The sequence below is a fragment of the Pseudophryne corroboree genome, chromosome 1, assembly GCF_028390025.1.
Source record: "Pseudophryne corroboree isolate aPseCor3 chromosome 1, aPseCor3.hap2, whole genome shotgun sequence".
In the NCBI taxonomy this organism is placed as follows: Eukaryota; Metazoa; Chordata; class Amphibia; order Anura; family Myobatrachidae; genus Pseudophryne; species Pseudophryne corroboree.
This window is the reverse complement of record NC_086444.1, coordinates 896035113-896057720: the sequence shown is the minus strand read 5'-3', so window position 1 is coordinate 896057720 and position 22608 is coordinate 896035113. Positions and strand designations below refer to the sequence as shown.

Below are 22608 nucleotides of genomic sequence, written 5' to 3'. Positions count from 1 at the left end.
AGTAGTCCATTGCTGTATCTTGCTGCTCCATGTCAGTTCTAGTATCCTGAAGAGTGCTCAATTTCTGTGCTAAGTATCAGTGCTGCATTGTGGTGACCAGTATATAGTAGTACAATACAGTAGTCCATTGCTGTATCTTGCTGCTCTGTGTCAGTTCTAGTATCCTGAACATTGCTCAATATCTTTGCTCAGTATCAGTGCTGCATTGTGGTGACCAGTATATAGTAGTACAGTACAGTAGTCCATTGCTGTATCTTGCTGCTCCATGTCAGTACTAGTATCCTGAACAATGCTCAATATCTGTGCTCAGTATCAGTGCTGCATTGTGGTGACCAGTATATAGTAGTATAGTACAGTAGTCCATTGCTTTATCTTGCTGCTCCGTGTCAGTTCTAGTATCCTGAACAGTGCTCAATTTCTGTGCTCAGTATCAGTGCTGCATTGTGGTGACCAGTATATAGTAGTACAGTAGTCAATTGCTGTATCTTGCTGCTCCATGTCAGTTCTAGTATCCTGAACAGTTCACAATATCTGTGCTCACTATCAGTGCTGTATTGTGGTGACCAGTATATAGTAGTACAGTACAGTAGTCCATTGCTGTATCTTGCTGCTCCATGTCAGTTCTAGTATCCTCATCAGTGCTCAATATCTGTGCTCAGTATCAGTGCTCATTGTGGTGACCAGTATATAATACTACTGTACAGTAGTCCAGTGCTGTTCGCGCTGCCAAGTGTCAGTTCTAGTATCCTCATCAGTGCTCAGTATCACTACTCATTGTCTTGTGCTGCATTGTGGTGACTAAAAGTCCAGTGTCTTGTGCTGCATCTTGCTGCTGTAGGGTGCTGTGGTAGTGTCCTGTCACTGTGCATAGGTCATCATCATTCCAGTCACAGTGGTACTTGGTATCCATCTAGTGGTATCTAATTTTAGACATTACTGACGTCTAATTCCAGATATATATTACTGGCATATAATTCCACACATTAATAAATGGAGAACAAAAATGTGGATGGTAAAATAGGGAAAGATCAAGATCCACTTCCACCTAGTGCTGAAGCTGCTGCCACTAGTCATGGCAGAGATTATGAAATGCCATCAACGTCGTCTGCCATGGCCGATGCCCAATGTCATAGTAGAGAGCATGTAAAATCCCCCCCCCCCCAAAAAAAAAAAAGATCAGTAAAATGACCCAAAAATCTAAATTAAAAGTGTCTGAGGAGAAGCGTAAACTTGCCAATATGACATTTACGACACGGAGTGGCAAGGAATGGCTAAGGCCCTCTCCTATGTTCCTCATGACTAGTGGGTCAGCTTCACATGAGGAAAAATGAATAGTTAAGCTGGCAAAAGCACAGCAAAGAACTGTGCGTTCTTCTAAATCACAAATCCCCAAGGAGAGTCCAATTGTGTTGGTTGCGATGCCTGACCTTCCCAACACTGGACGGGAAGAGGTGGCTCCCTCCACCATTTGCACGCCCCCTGCAAGTGCTGCAAGGAGCACCCACAGTCCAGTTCCTGATAGTCAAATTGAAGATGTCACTATTGAAGAACACCAGGATGAGGATATGGGTGTTGCTGGCGCTGAGGAGGAAATTGACAAGGAGGATTCTGATGGAGAGGTGGTTTGTTTAAGTCAGGCACCCGGGGAGACATCTGTTGTCCATGGGATGAATAAGGCCATTGACATGCCTGGTCAAAATACCAAAAAAATCACCTTTTCGGTGTGGAATTATTTCAACAGAAATGCGGACAACTGGTGTCAAGCTGTGTGTTGCCTTTGTCAAGCTGTAATAAGTAGGAGTAAGGACGTTAACCACCAAGGAACATCCTCCCTTATACGTCACCTGGCGCGCATTCATCAGAAGTCATTGACAAGTTCAAAAACTTTGGGTGACAGCGGAAGCAGTCCACTGACAACTAAATCCCTTCTTCCTCTTGTACCCAAGCGCCTGCAAACCATACCACCAACTCCCTCAGTGTTAATTTCCTCCTTAGACAGGAATGCCAATAGTCTTGCAGGCCATGACACTGTCAAGTCTGATGAGTCCTCTCCTAACTGGGATTCCTCCGATGGATCCTTGAGTGTAACGCCTGCTGCTGCTGGCGCTGTTGTTGTTGCTGCTGAGAGTAGATCGTCATCCCAGAGGGGAAGTCGGAAGACCACTTGTACTACTTCCAGTAAGCAATTGACTGCCCAACAGTCCTTTGCGAGGAAGATGAAATATCACAGCTGTCATCCTGTTGCAAAGCGGATAACTCAGGCCTTGACAACTATGTTGGTGTTAGACGTGCATCCGGTATCCGCCGTTAGTTCACAGGGACTTAGAGAATTGCTTGAGGTAGTGTGTCCCCGGTACCAAATACCATCTAGGTTCCACTTCTCTAGGTAGGCGATACTGAGAATGTACACAAACGTCAGAAAAAGAGTCACCGGTGTCCTAAAAATGCAGTTGTACCCAATGTCCACTTAACCACAGACATGTGGACAAGTGGAGCAGGGCAGACTAAGGACTATATGACTGTGATAGTCCACTGGGAAGATGTATTGCCTCCCGCAGCAACAACAGCAGCAGCAGCACCAGTAGCAGCATCTCGCAAACGCCAACTCGTTCCTAGGCAGGCTACACTTTGTATCACCGCTTTCCATAAGAGGCACACAGCTGACAACCTCCTACAGAAACTGAGGAACATCATCGCAGATTGGCTTACCCCAATTGGATTCTCCTGGGCATTTGTGACATCGGACAATGCCACCAATATTGTGCAAGCATTACATGTGGGCAAAATCCAGCACATCCCATGTTTTGCACATACAATGAATTTGGTGGTGCAGATTTTTTTTTTTAAATGACAGGGGTGTGCAAGAGATGCTGTCGGTGGCCCAAATAATTGCGTGCCACTTTTGGCATTCAGCCACTGCGTGCCGAAGACTGGAGCACCAGCAAACACTCCTGAACATGCCCTGCCATCAGCTGAAGCAAGAGGTGGTAACGAGGTGGAATTAGACTCTCTATATGCTTCAGAGGATGGAGGAGCAGCAAAAGGCCATTCAAGCCTATACATCTGCCTATGATAAAGGCAAAGGAGGGGAAGGCACCTGACTCAGGTGCAGTGGAGAATAATTTCAACATTGTGCAAGGTTCTGCAACCCTTTGAACTTGCCACACGTGAAGTCAGTTCAGACACTGCCAGCCTGAGTTAGGTCATTTCCCTCATCAGGCTTTTGCAGAAGCAGCTGGAGAGATTGAAGGAGGAGCTAAAATAGAGCAATTCCGCTAGGCATGTGGGACTTGTGGATGGAGCCATTTATTCGCTTAACCAGGATTCACGGGTGGTCAATCTGTTGAAATCAGAGCACTACATTTTGGCTACCGTGCTTGATCCTAGGTTTAAAGCCTACGTTGTATTTCTCTTTCCAGCAGACACAAGTCTGCAGATGTTCAAAGACCTGCTGGTGAGACAATTGTCAAGTCAAGCGGAACATGACCCGCCAACAGCTCCTCCTTCATTTTCTCACGCCACTGGAGCTGCCAGTAAAAGGATAACATTTCCAAAACCACCCGCTGGCGGTGATGCAGGGCAGTCAGGAGCAATAGCTGACATCTGGTCCGGACTGAAGGACCTGCCAACGATTTCTGACATGTCGTCTACTGTCACTGCATATGATTCTGTCACCATTGAAAAAATGGTGGAGGATTATATGAGTGACAGCATCACTGTAGGCATGTCAGACAGTCCGTACGTATACTGGCAGGAAAAAGAGGCAATTTGGAGGCCCTTGCACAAACTGGCTTTATTTTATCTAAGTTGCCCCCCCTCCAGTGTGTACTCCGAAAGAGTGTTTAGTGCAGCTGGTCATCTTGTCAGCGATCGGCGTAGGAGGTTACTTCCAGAAAATGTGGAGATGATGTTCATCAAAATTAATTATAATCAATTCCTCCATGGAGACATTTACCAGCAATTGCCTCCAGAAAGTACACAGGGACCTGTGATGGTGGATTTCAGTGTGAAGGAATTAATACTCTGTGAGGAGGGGGATGTACACAGTGAAAGGGGTGAGGAATGGGACGATGAGGAGGAGGTGGACATCCTGCCTCTGTAGAGCCAGTTTGTGCAAGGAGAGATTGATTGCTTCTTTTTTGGTGGGGGCCCAAACCAACCAGTCATTTCAGCCACAGTCGTGTGGCCGACCTTCTTGCTGAAATGATGGGTTTGTTAAAGTGTGCATGTCCTGTATATACAACATAAGGGTGAGTGGGAGGGCCCAAGGACATTTCCATCTTGCGCCTCTTTTTTAAAATTTATCTTTGTATCATGTGCTGTTTGGGGACTATTTTTTTAAGTGCCATCCTGTGTGACACTGCAGTGCCATTACTAGATGGGCCAGGTGTTTGTGCTGCCCACTTGGGTTGCTTTGCTTAGTCATCCAGCGACCTCGGTGCAAATTTTAGGACTAAACATAATATTGTGAGGTGTGAGGTGTTCATAATAGACTGAAAAGTAGTGGAAATTATGGTTATTGAGGTTAATATTACTATAGGATTAAAATTACCCTAAAAATCTATGATTTAAGATGTTTTTGAGGGGTTTTTAAAAAAAACCACCGAATCCAAAACACACCCGAATCCAACAAAAATTCTTAAGTGATTTTTTGCCAAAACGCGTCCGAATCCAAAACACAACTGCAGAACTGAATCCAAAACCATAACACAAAACCCGAAAAATGCCCGCTGCACATCCCTAGTTTCTATTAACCCAAGGTTTATATATCGAAACTGGGGTTCATATGAGCAGGTAAAATAAAATCAAAGAAAGTTACATTTAGGGTGTAATATGGTAGATGTTTTTCACAGTTGATGTAAAATCATATGTCACCTTCAGTGGACATCATGCAAAACAAAAATCCATGCTGTTTCTTGAAAAAAAATGCATATATCCTTTGAGGTATTGAAGAGCACCGATAAGAACCAATCATCAAGGAAGAACTGTTGAGGGGCTCATTGTCCATGTATTAAGTATCCATATACTGTATTTGTGCACTTTTTGTGTGTGTGGTGGTATCTCTCCCTGAATGTTTTTCTCTACATACTGTTGCACAGTATGTGCACATTGATGATAGTGATAATAGGCTAACAAATTATGCATGCGGTCTGGGAGCGGTCCAACAACAAAGATATGTGCTACTCTGCATATTGATGAATGTGTGCATTTTTTCTGTGCACAAATTGCATTCAACTCTGCATCAGGCCCAATTTTTTGTATTTTAAACCATTTTAACTCCAATTTTCACCCAGTGCACAGTTTTTCTAAGCAGACCATCATCGACCGATTTGATCAATAGTCTCAAATAGCAATAGGACTAATTACATGCTAGTTTTGCATTTATTTCTATTGTGGTTTTAAAATCAGTGGAAGCTCGGATGATAAGTGGCTTTCATAACCAGTGCTTTTATAAATCTAGCCCCAAATGTATAAAAAAAGTAACAATCCATAAATGACTGCAATGTATGCTATGTACTGGACTTGCTACACCACACATGCATTTTTTTTAAATTATTTTATTATTACCAGAGCAAATTTCTTGTTGAGAATCATTTGTTCCACTAGTGAAGACTCGTTATGGAAAAGATGAGGCTGCATGTGGCTCCACATGTGAGGGAACCACCAAAACTCATCCACTGATCCCAACAAGAGGTCATCTCCTTTATCCTCCTTTTCAGTGCCTGAAATCAGAATGACAGGAAACATTAAGATACTAACCTAAAGCATAGTGATGGATAACATTTGTTTAATAGCAAACATTTGTTCAAATATTGTCAAAGTGAAATAGTATATGAAACAGAACTCCACAAATAACTTAAAGTTTCCAGTTTTCATTATATTTTTGGCAGTCTAAAAGCAAACCTGGTCTTGAATAAGTTCTCAATTGCAAGAAGTTGTGACTTACTTCTTGCATTAACTGTAACCACACAGAAATTAATTTCAGTATTCTCAGGAGTCTTAATGTTTGCTATTTTTACAGTAGTTGCAATAGTCCTCTAATTAAAGGAAAATAATATCTTATAATTAATAAATGTTTATGTTCTTTTGAATGATATTTAAATATTGCAAACCTGTCGTTGAGACAAATTGGTGAAATCCATTATTTAACCAAGTTGCATGAACAACAGTTTTTGTCCGTTTTCCACTGTTTGGGAGCAAATGTTCGATTGTCATTTGCTTTAATCCATTACCAGATTTTCATTCCAACCATCCAGATATAGTGTAAATCTATTTTAAGAGTTGTCTGCATATGTATATGCTGATTGTCCTATGTTTTTAAAGTTATTGTTTATGAGGTGGTTGCATATGAAAGAGTTCATATGATGAAGAAATCACCAAATTGGTAAAGCCTGTAACTTTTTTTAGGAATCACATTAAATATATCATAATTATGTAATTGTTTTATTTATTACAAACACATTTTGTGGATTTCCACCCATTGAAAGTGCAATATAAAAAAATTTAAAACTGGGTTTAGTAAAATTGCCATCTTGTTCTGCATTAAAAGGAAATAAATCATTGACTTAATAAGTGCTAGAATGTTAATTGTTACAGACTTTGGGGCCGATTCTCAGTGCCCACAAAGAGGCAGTAGTTGCTGGAAGCCATGGAAGCCTGATTTATTACCTTATACTAATACAGGATTCTGTAGAGTTTGTGCATCTGCGAGTAAGAATCAGTGCTGCTCACTGATTAGTACCTGCACCAGACTCATAATGGGTGCAAGAGATCCAGTAGAAATAGCCTTCCCTTCCACATACAGTATGCATGGCTCAGATTCACTCAGAGCTTTTGATATAAGCCCACAAAACTCCCAAATGTCAGGATGGTTAACTGCACTTGCATTGTTCTTGCCCACTTGCCACCCTGAAATGCTCAAGTTCATGGAACGACAGATCCCTCTGAGTTCTATTCAGAATAGGATTTAGATACACAAAAATGCATAAATTCACATCTGCTCATGTAGTATATGCAAAAATGAATTTGCTAACTTGTAAAAAGATCAGACCCTTTACTATTGGTGTGTTTTAGTACTTTTATACCAACTACATCTGAAATACATATAATGTTGAAATGGAACAACTGTTCCTACTCACCTGGCTATATTACTGTGGAAAATGTAATGCTGTGCTGCTAATCATGTACTGGTTGATGGGAATAGATCTCTATCTGTTAAACTGCTTTTACTCCTACTACTAGTTTCCTATCTGATGTTATCATGGAGGCACTGCTGAGATATCTAGGGGGTCTATTTACTAAGCCTTGGATGGAGATTAAGTAAACAGAGATAAAGTCCCAACCAACCTGTCATTTTTCAAACACAGCTTGTAGCATGGCAGTAAGGAGCTGATTAGCTGGTACTTTATCTCCGCCCACTGCATTTAGTCAAGTTACATACCATGGACAAAAATCAGGTTGTATTTTTAAAGCAAGAACTGGGAAGTAGCCTCAGGAAAGTTCAAGTATAAACAATGTTCTTATGAAAAGTCTATTTAAAAAATATATATTTTCATTAAATGCACTCACCTGTGTGGTAGAATTTTCCAGAAAATCCCAGATTAAAAGTAAAATTTGAAACTTTAGATCTAAGTAATTTTTGTGTGTCAAGAAGAGCCTGTAAAATAGAAAAGTAAATATTCAGAAAACTATAAATTAGCAAAAGCTTATTAAACCAATTTTCAGTTAAAAATTGCTATCATCCAGAGATTTATCTTGCTATTTAACCCAACAGGAAATTGTTGGCCAGAACCAAGAAGTCACCAGGGGGGGGGGGGGTAATGAATAATTGCATCAACACTAAAGGTTATCAGATACCATTCCAGAATTTGTATAATTTATACAGACTATTAAATATTATAATATCATTTGTCTTTTGTGAATACCACACATCTTCAGAACTGAATATATTTACATAAAAATGTAATTACTTAACTTTTTCTATTAACAATTGCATTACAAAGGCCCACTGCAAGATAGTCAAATAAATATTCAAAGAATGAGCCAGCAATTAGATCATATACATGTTCTATTATGCTGATAATTTATATGATTTTCATACAAAAAAATGCAGCCACATTTGTATACTTTAAGATAATTTAAAAAAAGCAATTGTCAAATTTTCCTCCAATAGTGCATCATAATTTAGATTTACACAGTAGCATCTAATATATAATGTAAAACTATAATGATTTTACTAAAGATTTAACATAGAGTTTTTAGCCTTAAGTAGTTGGGGATGTGTCATATTTTCTGTTAAAATACAAAACACCATAATAAATAGTAGACTCATGAAAATAATGAATAGTGGACTCTTGATTTATGGTAGGAAGCCTAATTATAATGTATGTTTTAGTGTACACTTCATACTGTATGTTTTATTGCCTGTTATATGTCTTTAAATATACTGTAAGTAACATATAAAGTAGGAAGCTTTTTTTAACCCCAATTTAATATTAAAACACGTGTATTACCAGATTTCCTCTTACACTGTACACTACAATATTTACAAAGAAATTGCCAAGAACAGAAGTATCACAGACACTTCACTGAGAATGTCATTGAAGGTTTCTAAGTTTTCATGTGGTTACCCTTGACTTGATAAAGATACTAAATTTACAATTGTTCAATTTTGTTTTAGATCATATCAGCACTTTTTTTCACCTCACCCTTCTGTATATTTAAATGGAGTAGATGCCACTATTCAATATTTTTTTTTTATTGCACAAAGGAGAATATTTATTATCCCCATTTTTTGGAAAATGTGCAGTTTCCTGTGAATTTCCTATTTAATTAATGATTACCCTTATCTGCTGCTTGTCTCCTGATAGCTAACACAAACATTTAACATGTACTGTAAGTGAATGTAGTCATGAAAAAAGCAATGTTTTTTTCATAACACTTTCTGAGTATCCTAGGGAAAACCTACCAGATGGTATGAAAGCCACCAGTACAATCTGCAACCATAAGGCTAAGGCTCTATAGCACTTAAGAATTGGTGAGCATATATTATATAGAGTGTATGTTTTTGAACTAAAGGTTCGAGAAGCACTGGAACACCCCTCTTGATCCTGCTATCTTCTAGGAATTTATATAAGCACCGTATTTGGGTCACATAACTGCTTAATGGGCCACATGGGAAAGGCACATACACAAAAATATCTAAATTGGGAGCAAGCTTACCTGGACACACCCCTAGGTTCTTATTAACATTCACTAATACTTTAGCTTATCACTGGTGTGCTGCCCTGGGGTACCTGGCCCTTGCCAACTTGAAGTTGGGCTGGAGGCTTACAATATCTTGCAAATATATGCAACTGAGAACTCTGAATTATCTACCACCATGTAGTTTTCAAATACTGCTGCTGATGTCATCCCGAGTGCTGGGGGATACCTGTTTTTTGCTTCTAGTTTAGAATAACCCCTGCCTTTCGTGCACCTGGATGACATTACAAATTGGACATTACAAATTTCTTATTGCAGAGCTGAGGTTATCCTAAAAATTATATGTCTATATTAATAGTAAAAAAAAATGTATTTATAAATTATAAAACGTATATATTATACCAATATAACAGACAGAAGTCTCTGGGTGCCCTTGCTATTATGATGGGATCATTAAGGTGGCAAAAGTTGCAAATAAGTGGTATTAATGGTAACAGGTAAGCAGGGCCAGACTGGCCATCTGGCAGTTCTGAAAATCCAGAAGTACTGATGCCCAGATGGGCCAAGGGGGATTTGATGCCACACAGCCAGCTGATTACACTTTGCACACTGGTAGGTATCCATGGAGAGACAGCGGCACATTGCCTCTGTCATTTTGAATCTGACACTGTCCAGCAGCCAATCTAGAACAGCCACAGCACAGTATCAGAAAAACGTGCAGTTCTTGGTGTTGTACTAAATGATGCTCTAATTACCAGATGTATATCAGCAGCCAATTGAGAAAGAGGTATGCTAACCTCTCAGAAATTAATTTTTTTTACCCAATTGGTACTTAATAATACACGCATACAACAATATATTAAAAGGTAATTTATTATAATATTGAATTCAAGAACCTCCCTGTGGTATAAAAGTATAAAAAAATCTATGAAACTATAACAGCTATTGATTTGGTACAAGAATTCTGATGTGAGCTGGTAAACTGGTACCATGGAATAGAGAATTCTCCAACAGTTAAAAGGTCATTTTGGACCTTAATAGGGTGAATATATATCCCCAGCAGCAGTGCTTGTTAATGAGAGGAATAGTTGGATAGTTACCGAGGAGCAGTCTTGTGTTAGGCGCCGAGGGTCCGCTCGTCAGTGCGGCCGGCGCCTAGCAACGGGGACGCCACTGTCGGATCGTGTTCCCCGTTGCTGGGTCTAACTTTATATCATCACTGGTTTCCTGGCTGTGTAGCATGCAGCTGCACGGCATGTTGTAATTATCACTCATCTGTTTTCCTGGCCATGCAGCTTGTCAGCTGCATGGCATTTAATCCAATCAGCCTCCAAACAGCTGATTGGAAGACTCTCTGTTAAAAGCACTCCCAGGACTCCTCACAGACGCCGGTGATAGCTTCCTGTTTGCCTGATTCTGCTGCAGAGAGAGTTCCCAGTCCCGGTCTGTTCGTTTGTTCCTGTTCTCAGTGATCCAGTACTCGGAAGTTACCATCTGTTCCTGGAGTCTGACCGAGCACCTTTAACATCTGGTGGTGTTCGTGAGTCGCGGCGCAGCCGTGTGTTGCGGCTTGTCCGCTACTATTTATTATTGTGTTTATTTTGAGTTCTGGAGCTTTGCGGAGGATTCCGCTTCCACAAGATCCACTCTGGTGTCCAGCGGTGCCGGATAGGAGTGTCGGATCTGTGGATCCTTGGTTGTCCTTTTCCCTGGCGGCTAGTCCGCACATACCTTTTGATTTAGTTAAGTTAGCTTGTAACCCCTGGCTTGGTTGCTTAGTCAGAGGGCCCCTTGTTATCTCCCTGTCTCGGACTTCCCCTTGTCTCCCATTAAGACCTGCGGGGGCATCGGGGTTGGGCAGACATAATCCGCCCTTCGAACGCGGCTGCCATGGGCTCAAGCAACCATAGTCTCGCAGGGGATTTCTGATAACACGGGCGAGACAACGGAGTTAGGGCGCCAGGGGTTACTAGGCTCTCCAGCTCCCACAACCTGTATTTCATTCCTGTACTCAGATCTCTGCCATAAGATCTTCTCCAGTCTGGAGTACAGGAATCGTAACATTATCACCGGCCAGACAAAAGAAAAAATTTCAACAGGAGTTAATTTTTTCACTTATCCAGTAGGGAGAATTTTGTCGGCCTCATGAATCCCACCGGTGTTGGGCCAAATCCTGGCCAGTTTTTGGTTAGTCAGATTCAGGAACTTACCCAGATGGTTCAGGATCTGTCCCTCCGGGTGAGCTCACAGGAAGATCTGTTACGGACTTCCCCGAGGGTCATCCCTGAACCAAAAATGCATCTGCCTGACCGTTTTTCTGGGGATAGAAAACAGTTTTTTAATTTTAAAGAGTCTTGTAAACTGTATTTTCGTTTAAGACCAGTTTCCTCAGGTACGGAGGCTCAGCGGGTTGGAATTATAATTTCTCTGCTTCAGGGGGATCCTCAGACCTGGGCTTTTGGTTTAAAGACAGACGATCCGGCCTTATCGTCTGTAGACGCTTTTTTGAAATCTTTAGGGCTATTGTATGACGACCCTGATAGAGAGGCATCCGCAGAAAGTCAGTTGCGTGTTCTAAGACAGGGTAGGAATCCTGCAGAGAATTATTGTACGGAGTTTCGCCGTTGGTCGAACGACTGTGGCTGGAATGATCCTGCCCTGCGCAGTCAGTTTCGCCTCGGCTTATCTGAATCTATAAAAGACAGCCTCCTTCAGTATCCCGCTCCTGAGAACCTTGATAAACTCATGGAGCTCTCTATTAAAATAGATCGTCGGCTCAGAGAGCGGAGGACTGAGAAAGGGGCATCTGTAGTTTCTTTTCCCTGTGTTTCTTCCGTTCCGATAGACATGGAGGAGCCTATGCAGATTGGTCTCTCCAAATTGTCTCCGGAAGAAAGAACCAGGAGGCAAAATTCTGGTCTGTGTTTGTACTGCGGAGGTAAGGGACATTTTGCCCGTAGTTGCCCAAACAAGTCGGGAAACTTCCTGACCAAGTGAATAGTGAGGGGGTTCACTTTGGTCTACAGCTCATCTCCTCAAATAATTCACTATTGGTTCCTGCTAAAGTTTCTTATGACAGCCTCTGTTCCTCGGTCTCTGCTTTTGTGGACTGTGGAGCTGCAGGAAACTTTATGGACTTAACATGGGCCAAGGCCTTAGGTATTCCTCAGTTAACCTTAAGTAGGTGTATCACCATGCATGGTTTAGATGGGAGTCCCTTATCCAATGGGGTTATTTCTCTATGTACACCTCCTGTTTTGCTCTCGGTGGGAGCTCTACATTCTGAAAAGATTGAGTTTTTTCTTACCCATTGTCCAGCAGTTCCTGTGGTTCTGGGTCACCCTTGGCTGGCCTTTCATAATCCCATCATAGATTGGCAGTCTGGGGAGATTCTACAATGGAGTACCATCTGTGATAAAGAATGTATTACACTTCCTATCCGAGTAGCTGCTGCCAGGTCCGCACATATTCCTGGAGAATACCAAGATTTTTTGGATGTGTTTTCCAAGGGCAATGCGGATATTTTGCCTCCCCATAGGCCTTATGATTGTACCATTGAGTTAATTCCTGGTGCCACGTTGCCTAAAGGAAGGTTATATGCATTGTCTGGTCCTGAAACTGTGGCCATGAATGAGTATGTGAAAGAAAGTCTTGAGAAAGGGTTTATCAGGCCATCTAAATCCCCTTTAAGTGCAGGTTTTTTCTTCGTAGAGAAGAAGGATGGTTCCCTCAGACCCTGCATTGACTTTCGAGCCCTGAATAAAATCTCAGTAAAGAATACTTACCCTCTGCCTCTGATCTCTGTCCTCTTTGATCAGCTACGTTCGGCTGTCATTTTTTCCAAGATTGACCTGAGAGGAGCATATAATCTCATTAGAATCAGATCGGGGGATGAGTGGAAAACGGCATTCAGTACTCAATCAGGTCACTATGAGTATCTGGTCATGCCTTTCGGCCTATCTAACGCTCCGGCAGTCTTTCAGGATCTCATTAATGATGTGCTCCGTGAGTTTCTGGGAAGATTCGTTGTGGTCTATTTAGACGACATTTTGATTTATTCTGACTCTATAGAACAACATGTTACCCAGGTGCGTCAGGTACTTAAGAAATTACGTGAAAATCACTTGTATGCCAAACCGGAGAAGTGTGAATTTCACGTCACGGAGGTATCCTTTTTAGGGTACATTATTTCCCCTCGGGGATTCCGAATGGAACCTAAGAAGCTCCAAGCCATCCTGAGTTGGGCGCAACCCACCAACTTAAAAGCAATTCAGCGCTTTTTAGGGTTTGCGAACTACTACAGAAGGTTTATTCACTCTTTCTCTGACATAGTTGCTCCCATTGTGGCACTCACTAAGAAGGGAGCAGATCCTACCAATTGGTCATGTGAAGCTAAAGTATCTTTTCAGGCCTTGAAACAAGCCTTTGTCTCAGCCCCTGTCCTTAGACATCCCAACCCAGAATTGCCTTTCATCGTTGAGGTAGATGCCTCGGAGGTTGGTGTAGGGGCTATCCTTTCTCAGAAGGATCCAGATTCCCTTGAGTTACATCCTTGTGCCTTTATGTCCAGGAAATTCTCATCTGCTGAATCCAACTACGATGTTGGTAATCGGGAGTTGCTGGCTATTAAATGGGCTTTTGAGGAGTGGAGACATTGGCTTGAAGGAGCGACCCATACCATTTCTGTTTTGACAGATCACAAAAATCTTCAATACATTGAATCAGCTAAGCGACTGAATGCCCGACAGGCTCATTGGGCTTTATTTTTCACTCGTTTCAAATTCATTATCACCTTCAGACCTGGTTCCAAGAATACCAAGGCAGATGCCCTCTCACGCAGTTTTCTTCCCGCTCAAGACAACAGTCCTGTTACTCTCATACTTCCGCCTTCAGTCATTCAGGCAGGTCTCACACAGGATGTTTTTTCTCAATTGAAGCTGCTTCAACATCAAGCTCCGGGAAATACTCTTGCTGGTCGTCTTTTTGTTCCTGAGTTTTTGAGAGCAACTGTTTTGGAGGAATTTCATGATAGCAAAGTTGCAGGGCATCTGGGAGTCGCTAAAACTTTTGAATTGGTATCCCGCTCAGTGTGGTGGCCTGGTCTTTCTAAAGACATTAAAGAGTTTGTTTTTTCGTGTCAGGTCTGTGCACAGCATAAAGTTCCCCGTTCTTTGCCTATTGGTCAACTTATGCCATTGAATGTTCCTCTTAGACCATGGTCGCATATCTCCATGGATTTTGTGGTGGATCTCCCTCTGTCAGCTGGATGCACAGTCATATGGGTGGTAGTGGACCGTTTTAGTAAGATGGCTCATTTTATTGGTCTTCCCCGATTGCCATCTGCCCAGGGATTGGCAGTCTTGTTCCTCCGTCATGTTTTCAGACTCCATGGGTTACCCACTGATATTGTTTCTGACAGGGGTCCACAATTCATTGCACAGTTTTGGAAGTCTTTTTGTGCTTCGTTAAAAATGAAATTATCATTAACCTCCGGTTATCATCCACAATCAAATGGACAGACTGAGCGAGTGAACCAATCCTTAAAACAATATTTGCGTTTGTACTCGGACAAACTCCAAAATGACTGGTCTGAGTTTCTTCCATTGGCAGAGTTTGCTTATAATAATGCCTGTCATTCCTCCACCAATGTGTCTCCATTTTTTGCAGTTTTTGGTTTCCACCCCAGAGCTAATTCATTTTTCCAACATTCCTCTGTCTCCTCTCTGGCCCTGACCTCTCATCTTAAACTTATTTGGAAAAAAGTGCACATAGCTCTCAGAAAAGCAGCTTTCAAGGAAAAAGATTTTTCGGACAGGTTCCGGCGGCCGTGCACTTTTAGAGTAGGAGACAGGGTGTGGCTGTCGACTCGCAATATCAAACTTCGACAAACCTCAGCCAGATTGGGTCCTAGATTTATTGGACCATTTCTCATTATCAAAAAAGTCAATCCAGTTGCTTTCCGGTTACAGCTACCAAAAACGTTACGAATCGGAAATACCTTCCATTGCTCTTTGCTCAAACCATATGTTTCATCTAGCAGATTTCCTCGTAAAAAACCTCAGGGGAGATCACCAGTTAATGTACAGGGTCAGCAGGAGTTCGTGGTTGAGAAGGTTCTCGATTCCAAGCTGTCCCGGGGTCGGCTTTATTTTTTGGTGCATTGGAAAGGTTATGGTCCTGAGGAAAGGTCGTGGGTCCTAGATGAGGACCTTCATGCCCCAAGGCTCAAAAGGGCATTTTTTCAAGAATTTCCTCAGAAACCCGGATTTAGGGGTTCCTTGACCCCTCCTCAAGGGGGGGGGTACTGTTAGGCGCCGAGGGTACGCTCGTCAGTGCGGCCGGCGCCTAGCAACGGGGACGCCACTGTCGGATCGTGTTCCCCGTTGCTGGGTCTAACTTTATATCATCACTGGTTTCCTGGCTGTGTAGCATGCAGCTGCACGGCATGTTGTAATTATCACTCATCTGTTTTCCTGGCCATGCAGCTTGTCAGCTGCATGGCATTTAATCCAATCAGCCTCCAAACAGCTGATTGGAAGACTCTCTGTTAAAAGCACTCCCAGGACTCCTCACAGACGCCGGTGATAGCTTCCTGTTTGCCTGATTCTGCTGCAGAGAGAGTTCCCAGTCCCGGTCTGTTCGTTTGTTCCTGTTCTCAGTGATCCAGTACTCGGAAGTTACCATCTGTTCCTGGAGTCTGACCGAGCACCTTTAACATCTGGTGGTGTTCGTGAGTCGCGGCGCAGCCGTGTGTTGCGGCTTGTCCGCTACTATTTATTATTGTGTTTATTTTGAGTTCTGGAGCTTTGCGGAGGATTCCGCTTCCACAAGATCCACTCTGGTGTCCAGCGGTGCCGGATAGGAGTGTCGGATCTGTGGATCCTTGGTTGTCCTTTTCCCTGGCGGCTAGTCCGCACATACCTTTTGATTTAGTTAAGTTAGCTTGTAACCCCTGGCTTGGTTGCTTAGTCAGAGGGCCCCTTGTTATCTCCCTGTCTCGGACTTCCCCTTGTCTCCCATTAAGACCTGCGGGGGCATCGGGGTTGGGCAGACATAATCCGCCCTTCGAACGCGGCTGCCATGGGCTCAAGCAACCATAGTCTCGCAGGGGATTTCTGATAACACGGGCGAGACAACGGAGTTAGGGCGCCAGGGGTTACTAGGCTCTCCAGCTCCCACAACCTGTATTTCATTCCTGTACTCAGATCTCTGCCATAAGATCTTCTCCAGTCTGGAGTACAGGAATCGTAACATCTTGGACAGCGGAGTCACTCCAGGACTGACTGTCTGGATCTGAGAGTCTCCGCAGTCTGGAACTTCTAACCCTTTAAACATGTCAACCTTGCATAAAAATGGTATCTGTTACGTTATAATGTTTATTCTCAGCCACAACTTCTTCAGACATGCGGAACCACTATGGGGACGATATTCTCCCCAAATTTAGCGAATTTGCTGATGTGTGTTGGGAGGAGGAATTCATCTACTCCAGTAACCTATTGCAAAAACACCTAAAACTATATAAAGATACATAGATGACATCCTAATAATCTGGGATGGAAACAACACCACATTTCAAGATTTCTTTCAGTTCATCTCAAACAATACATATGACTTGAAATTTATCTACCACTGTGATAAAGAGAAAGTGGAGTTTCTCGATCTGGTACTCTCCAGCAATGACTCAAACATCACTACCTGCAACTACATCAAACCCGTTGACACCAACGGTTACCTACATTTCAAGAGTTGCCATGCCCTCAAAGGGAAAACAAATATCCCATACTCACAATTTAACTGTATTAAAAGAAAATGTACTGCAAAAGAGGTATGTGACCAACTGCTGGAAACCTATTCAGAAAGATTTAGAGAAAAAGAAAATCCAAATGAAGTACTGAAAATGGCATTGAACAAAGTGCAACATCCATCAACTAGGGATATTGTCCACACACAACTGAAGAAAGGAAAGACCAACAATATTCCGTTGATCACAACCTTTAACTGTTGGGAAAAAGTAATCAAAAGATCCTGCAATAAACATTAAAAAGTGTTATTTATGGACCTAGTCCTTAAAGACATCCATCCATGTATTGTTATAGGAAAACAAATAGCTTGAAGTAGATTCTAGCACGCAGTCTCCTACAGACCAAAACTCACAAGACTCTTCAAGAAAATTCCAAGGATTCTACAAATGTGGCAACTGTAACATACTGTATGTAAATACATTCACCCTAATAGAAGACAATTCTGCAACCATGATAACATGAAGGAATATACAGTAAGTACTTTGCCAACTGCAATTCCACAATGGTCATTTATTTACTAAGATGCATCTGTGGTCTAAAATATATTGGAAAATTTAAAAGAGTACTCAAACTGCAGATGCAATAGCACTCAAGGAATATTAAAAACAAAGTAATGAATCATGCAATCTCAAGACATTTCCAAGACCTATATAACTCCAACCCAGATGACCTGACCTTTAAAGCTATTAGTATTGTTAAACTTGGCAAGAGGCGGAGACATCTTGAATAAACTTTCCAAATGTGAAATGTTCTGGGTTTTTGATTTAAGAACTTTGGCTCCCTCGGGCCTCAATGAAGGATTTTATATTGCACCATTCTTGTAACTTTAACCTTTTTCAGAAAATCCTTCATATAGTGTACATACATTTTTCTTTAGTTACAAATATATTTGTTTCTGTGCCCTAAGTGCATACTTGCATTATATTCCCTATATCAATATATGCACATCTTTTTGATGTTCTAACTATAGATACAATTGTCTGCCACCAACAACTGTTCTTTTCACATAGACACTGTGAATATCTCCATCAACTGGCTTTATCATCTAAAATACTTGAAGTCGATTTGATATCTATAAATATGCACGTTATAAATAACCCTTGTGGAAACCACAAGATGGTGATCGCTAGTATCTGAGAGATAAATGTTCTCCATTCATCCCTCAAAGAAAATGGGCGTGCGTTCCATGGTCAGGAAAGATCACTAGACTGTTCCAAAAATGGCTGTGCATTCCACCCATGGAATGGCCGTGCATTCCACCACTCAAGATGGCCGTGGCGCCTCATTCCAAACATTACTGCTGTGTAAATATGTTTTGAAACACTATTTTTCCTCCGTCCTTGGAGTAAGAATGACTCGCTTATATCCCCCAAGTGGGAAATAGAGATGTGCACCGGACACTTTTTGGGTTTTGGGTTTTGGTTTTGGATCTGGATCTCCGTTCGTGTTTTGAAGCTGGATTGGTTTTGCCAAAACCACCCTTTCAGGTTTTGGTTTTGCTTTTGGATCTGTTTAAAAAAACAAATAAAAAAAACATAAAACATAAAGACAGCTAAAATCACAGAATTTGATTTTTTTGTTCCTTCAGTATTATTAATCTCAATAACATTCATCTCCACTCATTTCCAGTCTATTCTGAACACCTCATACCTCAGAATATTGTTTTTATGCCAAAAGGTTGCAATGAGGCAGCAGGAAGACTAAGCTAAGTGACACAAGTGGGCAGCACAAACACGTGGCCCATCTAGGAGTGGCAATGCAGTGGCAGACAGGATGGCAGTATTAATAACTAGGCCCCCAAAGAGTACATAATGCAAACAAAAAAAGAGGTGCAAGATGGAATAGTTCTTGAGCCCCCACACCCACCCTTATGTTGTATAAACAGGACACGCACACTAACAAACCAATCATTTCAGTGACAGGGTCTGCCACACAACTGTGGCTGAAATTATTGCTTTGTTTGGGCCCCCACCAAAAAGAAGCAATTAATCTCTCCTTGCACAAACTGACTCTACAGAGGCAAGATGTCATTCTCATCATCCGATTCCTCACCCCTTTCAGTGTTTATATCCTCACAGAGTATTAAGTCGTCCCCAATGGACTCCACCATCACAGGTTACTGTGTTCTTTATGGAGGCAATTGCTGGTAAAAGTCATCCTGGAGGAATTTATAATTAATTTTGATTAACTTCATCTTCTCCACATTTTGTGGAAGTAACCTCCTATGGCTATCGCTGACAAGGTTACCGGCTGCACTAAATACTCTTTCGGAGTACACATTGGAGAGGGGCGGGGCAACCTAGGTAAAATAAAGCCAGTTTGTGCAGGGGCCTCCAATTTGCCTCTTTTTCCTTCCAGTATACATACCGACTGTCTGACATGCCTACTTGGATGTTGTCACCAATATAATCCTCCACCATTATTTCAATGGTGACAGCATCATATGCAGTGACTGTAGACATGTCAGTAATTATTGGCAGCTCCTTCAGTCCGGACCAGATGTCAACACTTGCTCCTGACTGCCCTTCATCACCGCAATTAATTTCCTTGCAGCCCTAGTTGCAGGAGAAAATGAAGGAGAACCTGTTGACGTTCCGCTTGAGTTGACAATTTTCTCACCAGCAGGTCTTTGCACCTCTGCAGACTTGTGTCCGCAGGAGAGACACAACATAAGTTTTAAACCTAGGATCGAGCACGGTGGCCAAAATCTACTGATCTGATTTCAACATCCTGGCAAAGCGAATGAAGGGCTCCATCCACAAGACCCACATACTTAGCAGAATCGCTCCATCTTAGCTCCTCCTTCAATTTCTCCAGCTGCTTCTGGAAAAGCCTGATGAGGGGAATGACCTGACTCAAGCTGGCAGTGTCTGAACCGACTTTACATGTGGCAAGTTCGACGGGTTGAAGAACCTAGCACAACATGGAAATCATTCTCCATTGTGCTTGAGTCAGGTGCATTCCCCGTCCTTTGCCTATGTCTTAGGTTGATGTATAGGCATGAATGGCCTTTTGCTGCTTTTCCATCCTCTGAAGCATATAGAGGGTTGAATTCCACCTCAGTACCACCTCTTGCTTCAGGTGATGGCAGGGTAGGTACAAGAGTGTTTTCTGGTGCTCCAGTCTTCGGCACACAGTCGCTGAATGTCGAAAGTGGCCCGCAATTTCTCGGGCCACCGACAGCATCTCCTGCACGCCCCTGTCATTTAAAAAATAATTCAGCACCACCAAATTAATTATGTGTGCAAAACATGGGACATGCTGGAATTTGCCCAGATGTAATTCCTGCACAATATTGGTGGCATTGTCAGATATCACAAATCCCCAGAAGTGGGATAAGCCATTGTGCGATGATGTCTCTCAGTTTATGAAAGAGGTTCTCAGCGGTGTGCCTCTTACAGAAACCAGTGATACATAATGTAGCCTGATTAGGAACGAGTTGGCATTTGCAAGATGCTGCTGCTGCTGGTGCCGCTACAGTTGTTGCTGCAGAAAGCAATACATCTACACAGTGGGCTGTCACAGTCATGTAGTCCTTAGTTTGCCCTGCTCCACTTGTCCACATGTCCATGGTTAAGTGGACAGTGGGTACAGTACAACCACATTTTTAAGGACACTGAGGACACTTTTTATTAATGTCTCTGTACAGTCCGGGAATCGTTTGCCTAGTGAATTGGAATCTAGACAGGATTTGGTACTGGGAACACGGCACGTCCATCAACTGTCTAAATCTCACTGCATCAATGGCAGATACCGGACACACATCTAACACCAGTATAGTTGTTATGGCCTCAGTAATCTGATTAGCAACAGGGTGACTGCTGTCATATTTTATTTTCCTCGCAAAGGACAGTTGGACAGTCAATTGCTTAGTTAAAGTAGTACAAGTGGTATTCCGACTTCCCCTCTGGGATGACGATCGACTCCCAGCAGCAACAACAGCAGTGGAAGCAGTAGGTGTAGCACCCAAGGATCCACTGCAGGAATCCCGGATAGGAGAGGACTCATCAGTCATGCCAGTGACATGGCCTGCAGGACTACTTCTGTTCCTGACTGAGGAGGAACTTGAGGGAGTTGGTGGTGGGGATTGCAGGAGCTTGAATACAGTAGGAAAAATGGATTTAGGTGTCCGTGGACTGCTAACACTCTTACCTAAAGTTTCTGAACTTGACAATGACTCATGATAAATGCACTGCAGGTGACGTAAAAGGGAGGATGTTCCTAGGTGGTTTTCGTCCTTACCCCTACTTATTATGGATTGACAAAGGCAACACATCGCTTGACACCTGTTGTCTGGATTTGTGGAGAAAAAATTCCACACCCAAGAGGTGTTTTTTTTGGTATTTTGCCCAGGCATAACAATGGGCTTTTTCATCCCATGGACAACTGTCTCCACTGGTGCCTTATTTAAACAAACCACATCACCATCAGAATCCTCATCATCAACTTCCTCCTCAGCGCCAGCTACACCAATATCCTCCTCATCCTTGTGTACTTCTACAGTGACATCCCCAATCTCAATATCAGCATCTGGACTGTTGGTGCTCCTCCCAGCACTTGCAGAGGGTGTGCAAATGGTGGTAGGAGCCTTCTCTTACCATAAAGTCTTGGGAAGGTCAGGCCTAGACATGGCAACCATGGAAACACTTGGAATCTCCTTGTGGATTTGTGACATCTCTGAGTCTGAACACACAGTGTTTTTTACTGTGCTTTAACAAGCTTTATTTTTTACATTTTTTGAGACAGAGGAAGGCTTCCATCTTCATGAGAAGCTGAGCCACCAATCATGAACATAGGCCAAGACCCTAGCCTTTCCTTGCCACTTTGTTTCATGAATGGCATATTGCCCATTTTACGTTTCTCAGAAGATAATTTCTTATTTTTTTGTTTATTAATTTTTGCTTCTTGTATTTTACGTGCCCTCTATGACATTGGGCATTGGCCTTAGCAGACGACATTGACGGAATTACATTGTCAATGTCATAACTAGTAGCAGCAGTAGCTTCAGCACTAGTACTAGGAACTGGACGTGGTTCCTGACCTTTCACTATTTTTTCCTCCAAATTTTTGTTCTCCATTGCACAGGACAGTGCCCATTTATTTTTACAGCACACAGAACAGTGCCCATTTTTTTTAACAACACCCCTGTACTTTTACAGCAAACAGGACAGGGCCAGCACCCCTGTACTTTAACAACACCCCTTTATTTTTACAGCATACTTGACAGGGCCAGTGTACCTTTATTTTAACAACACCCCTGTATTTTACAGCATACAGGACAGTGCCACTGCACAGCACAGGACAGCAACACCCATGTACAGCATTCCTAACAGCACAGGACACCACAGGACAGCACCCCTAACAGCACGCAGGACAGCACCCCTATAGAGCACACACTGACCCCACATGATGCCATCACCCACAGAGAGACAGAGGTCTGTCTCTCTCACTCTCCAAGTCTGGAGTGAAAATGGTAGTGACACGCAGCTCCTTATATGGAATCCAATACCCACAAGAACCCAACAGTGGGATGATGATGATGATGTTTTTCCTCATTCTAGGATCAGAGTCTGGAAGGAAGTCCGAAGCCGGACTCGGTTCC

The 22608-nt window shown here is 42.5% G+C and overlaps 1 protein-coding gene across 6 annotated transcripts in view; it reads right to left on the bottom strand.

The window, feature by feature from the left end:
• The window catches only part of LOC134916465 (bifunctional heparan sulfate N-deacetylase/N-sulfotransferase 3-like), a 474893-nt gene that overhangs the window by 192863 nt on the left and 259422 nt on the right, over nt 1–22608 (bottom strand). For all 6 annotated transcript variants that reach the window (XM_063920216.1, XM_063920218.1, XM_063920214.1 and 3 more), the window contains 2 exons: nt 7570–7657; nt 5569–5723 (listed from right to left, as the gene is read on the bottom strand). In XM_063920216.1, the coding sequence (XP_063776286.1) occupies nt 5569–5723; nt 7570–7657 (243 nt within the window). The remainder of the gene's footprint in view (nt 1–5568; nt 5724–7569; nt 7658–22608) is intronic.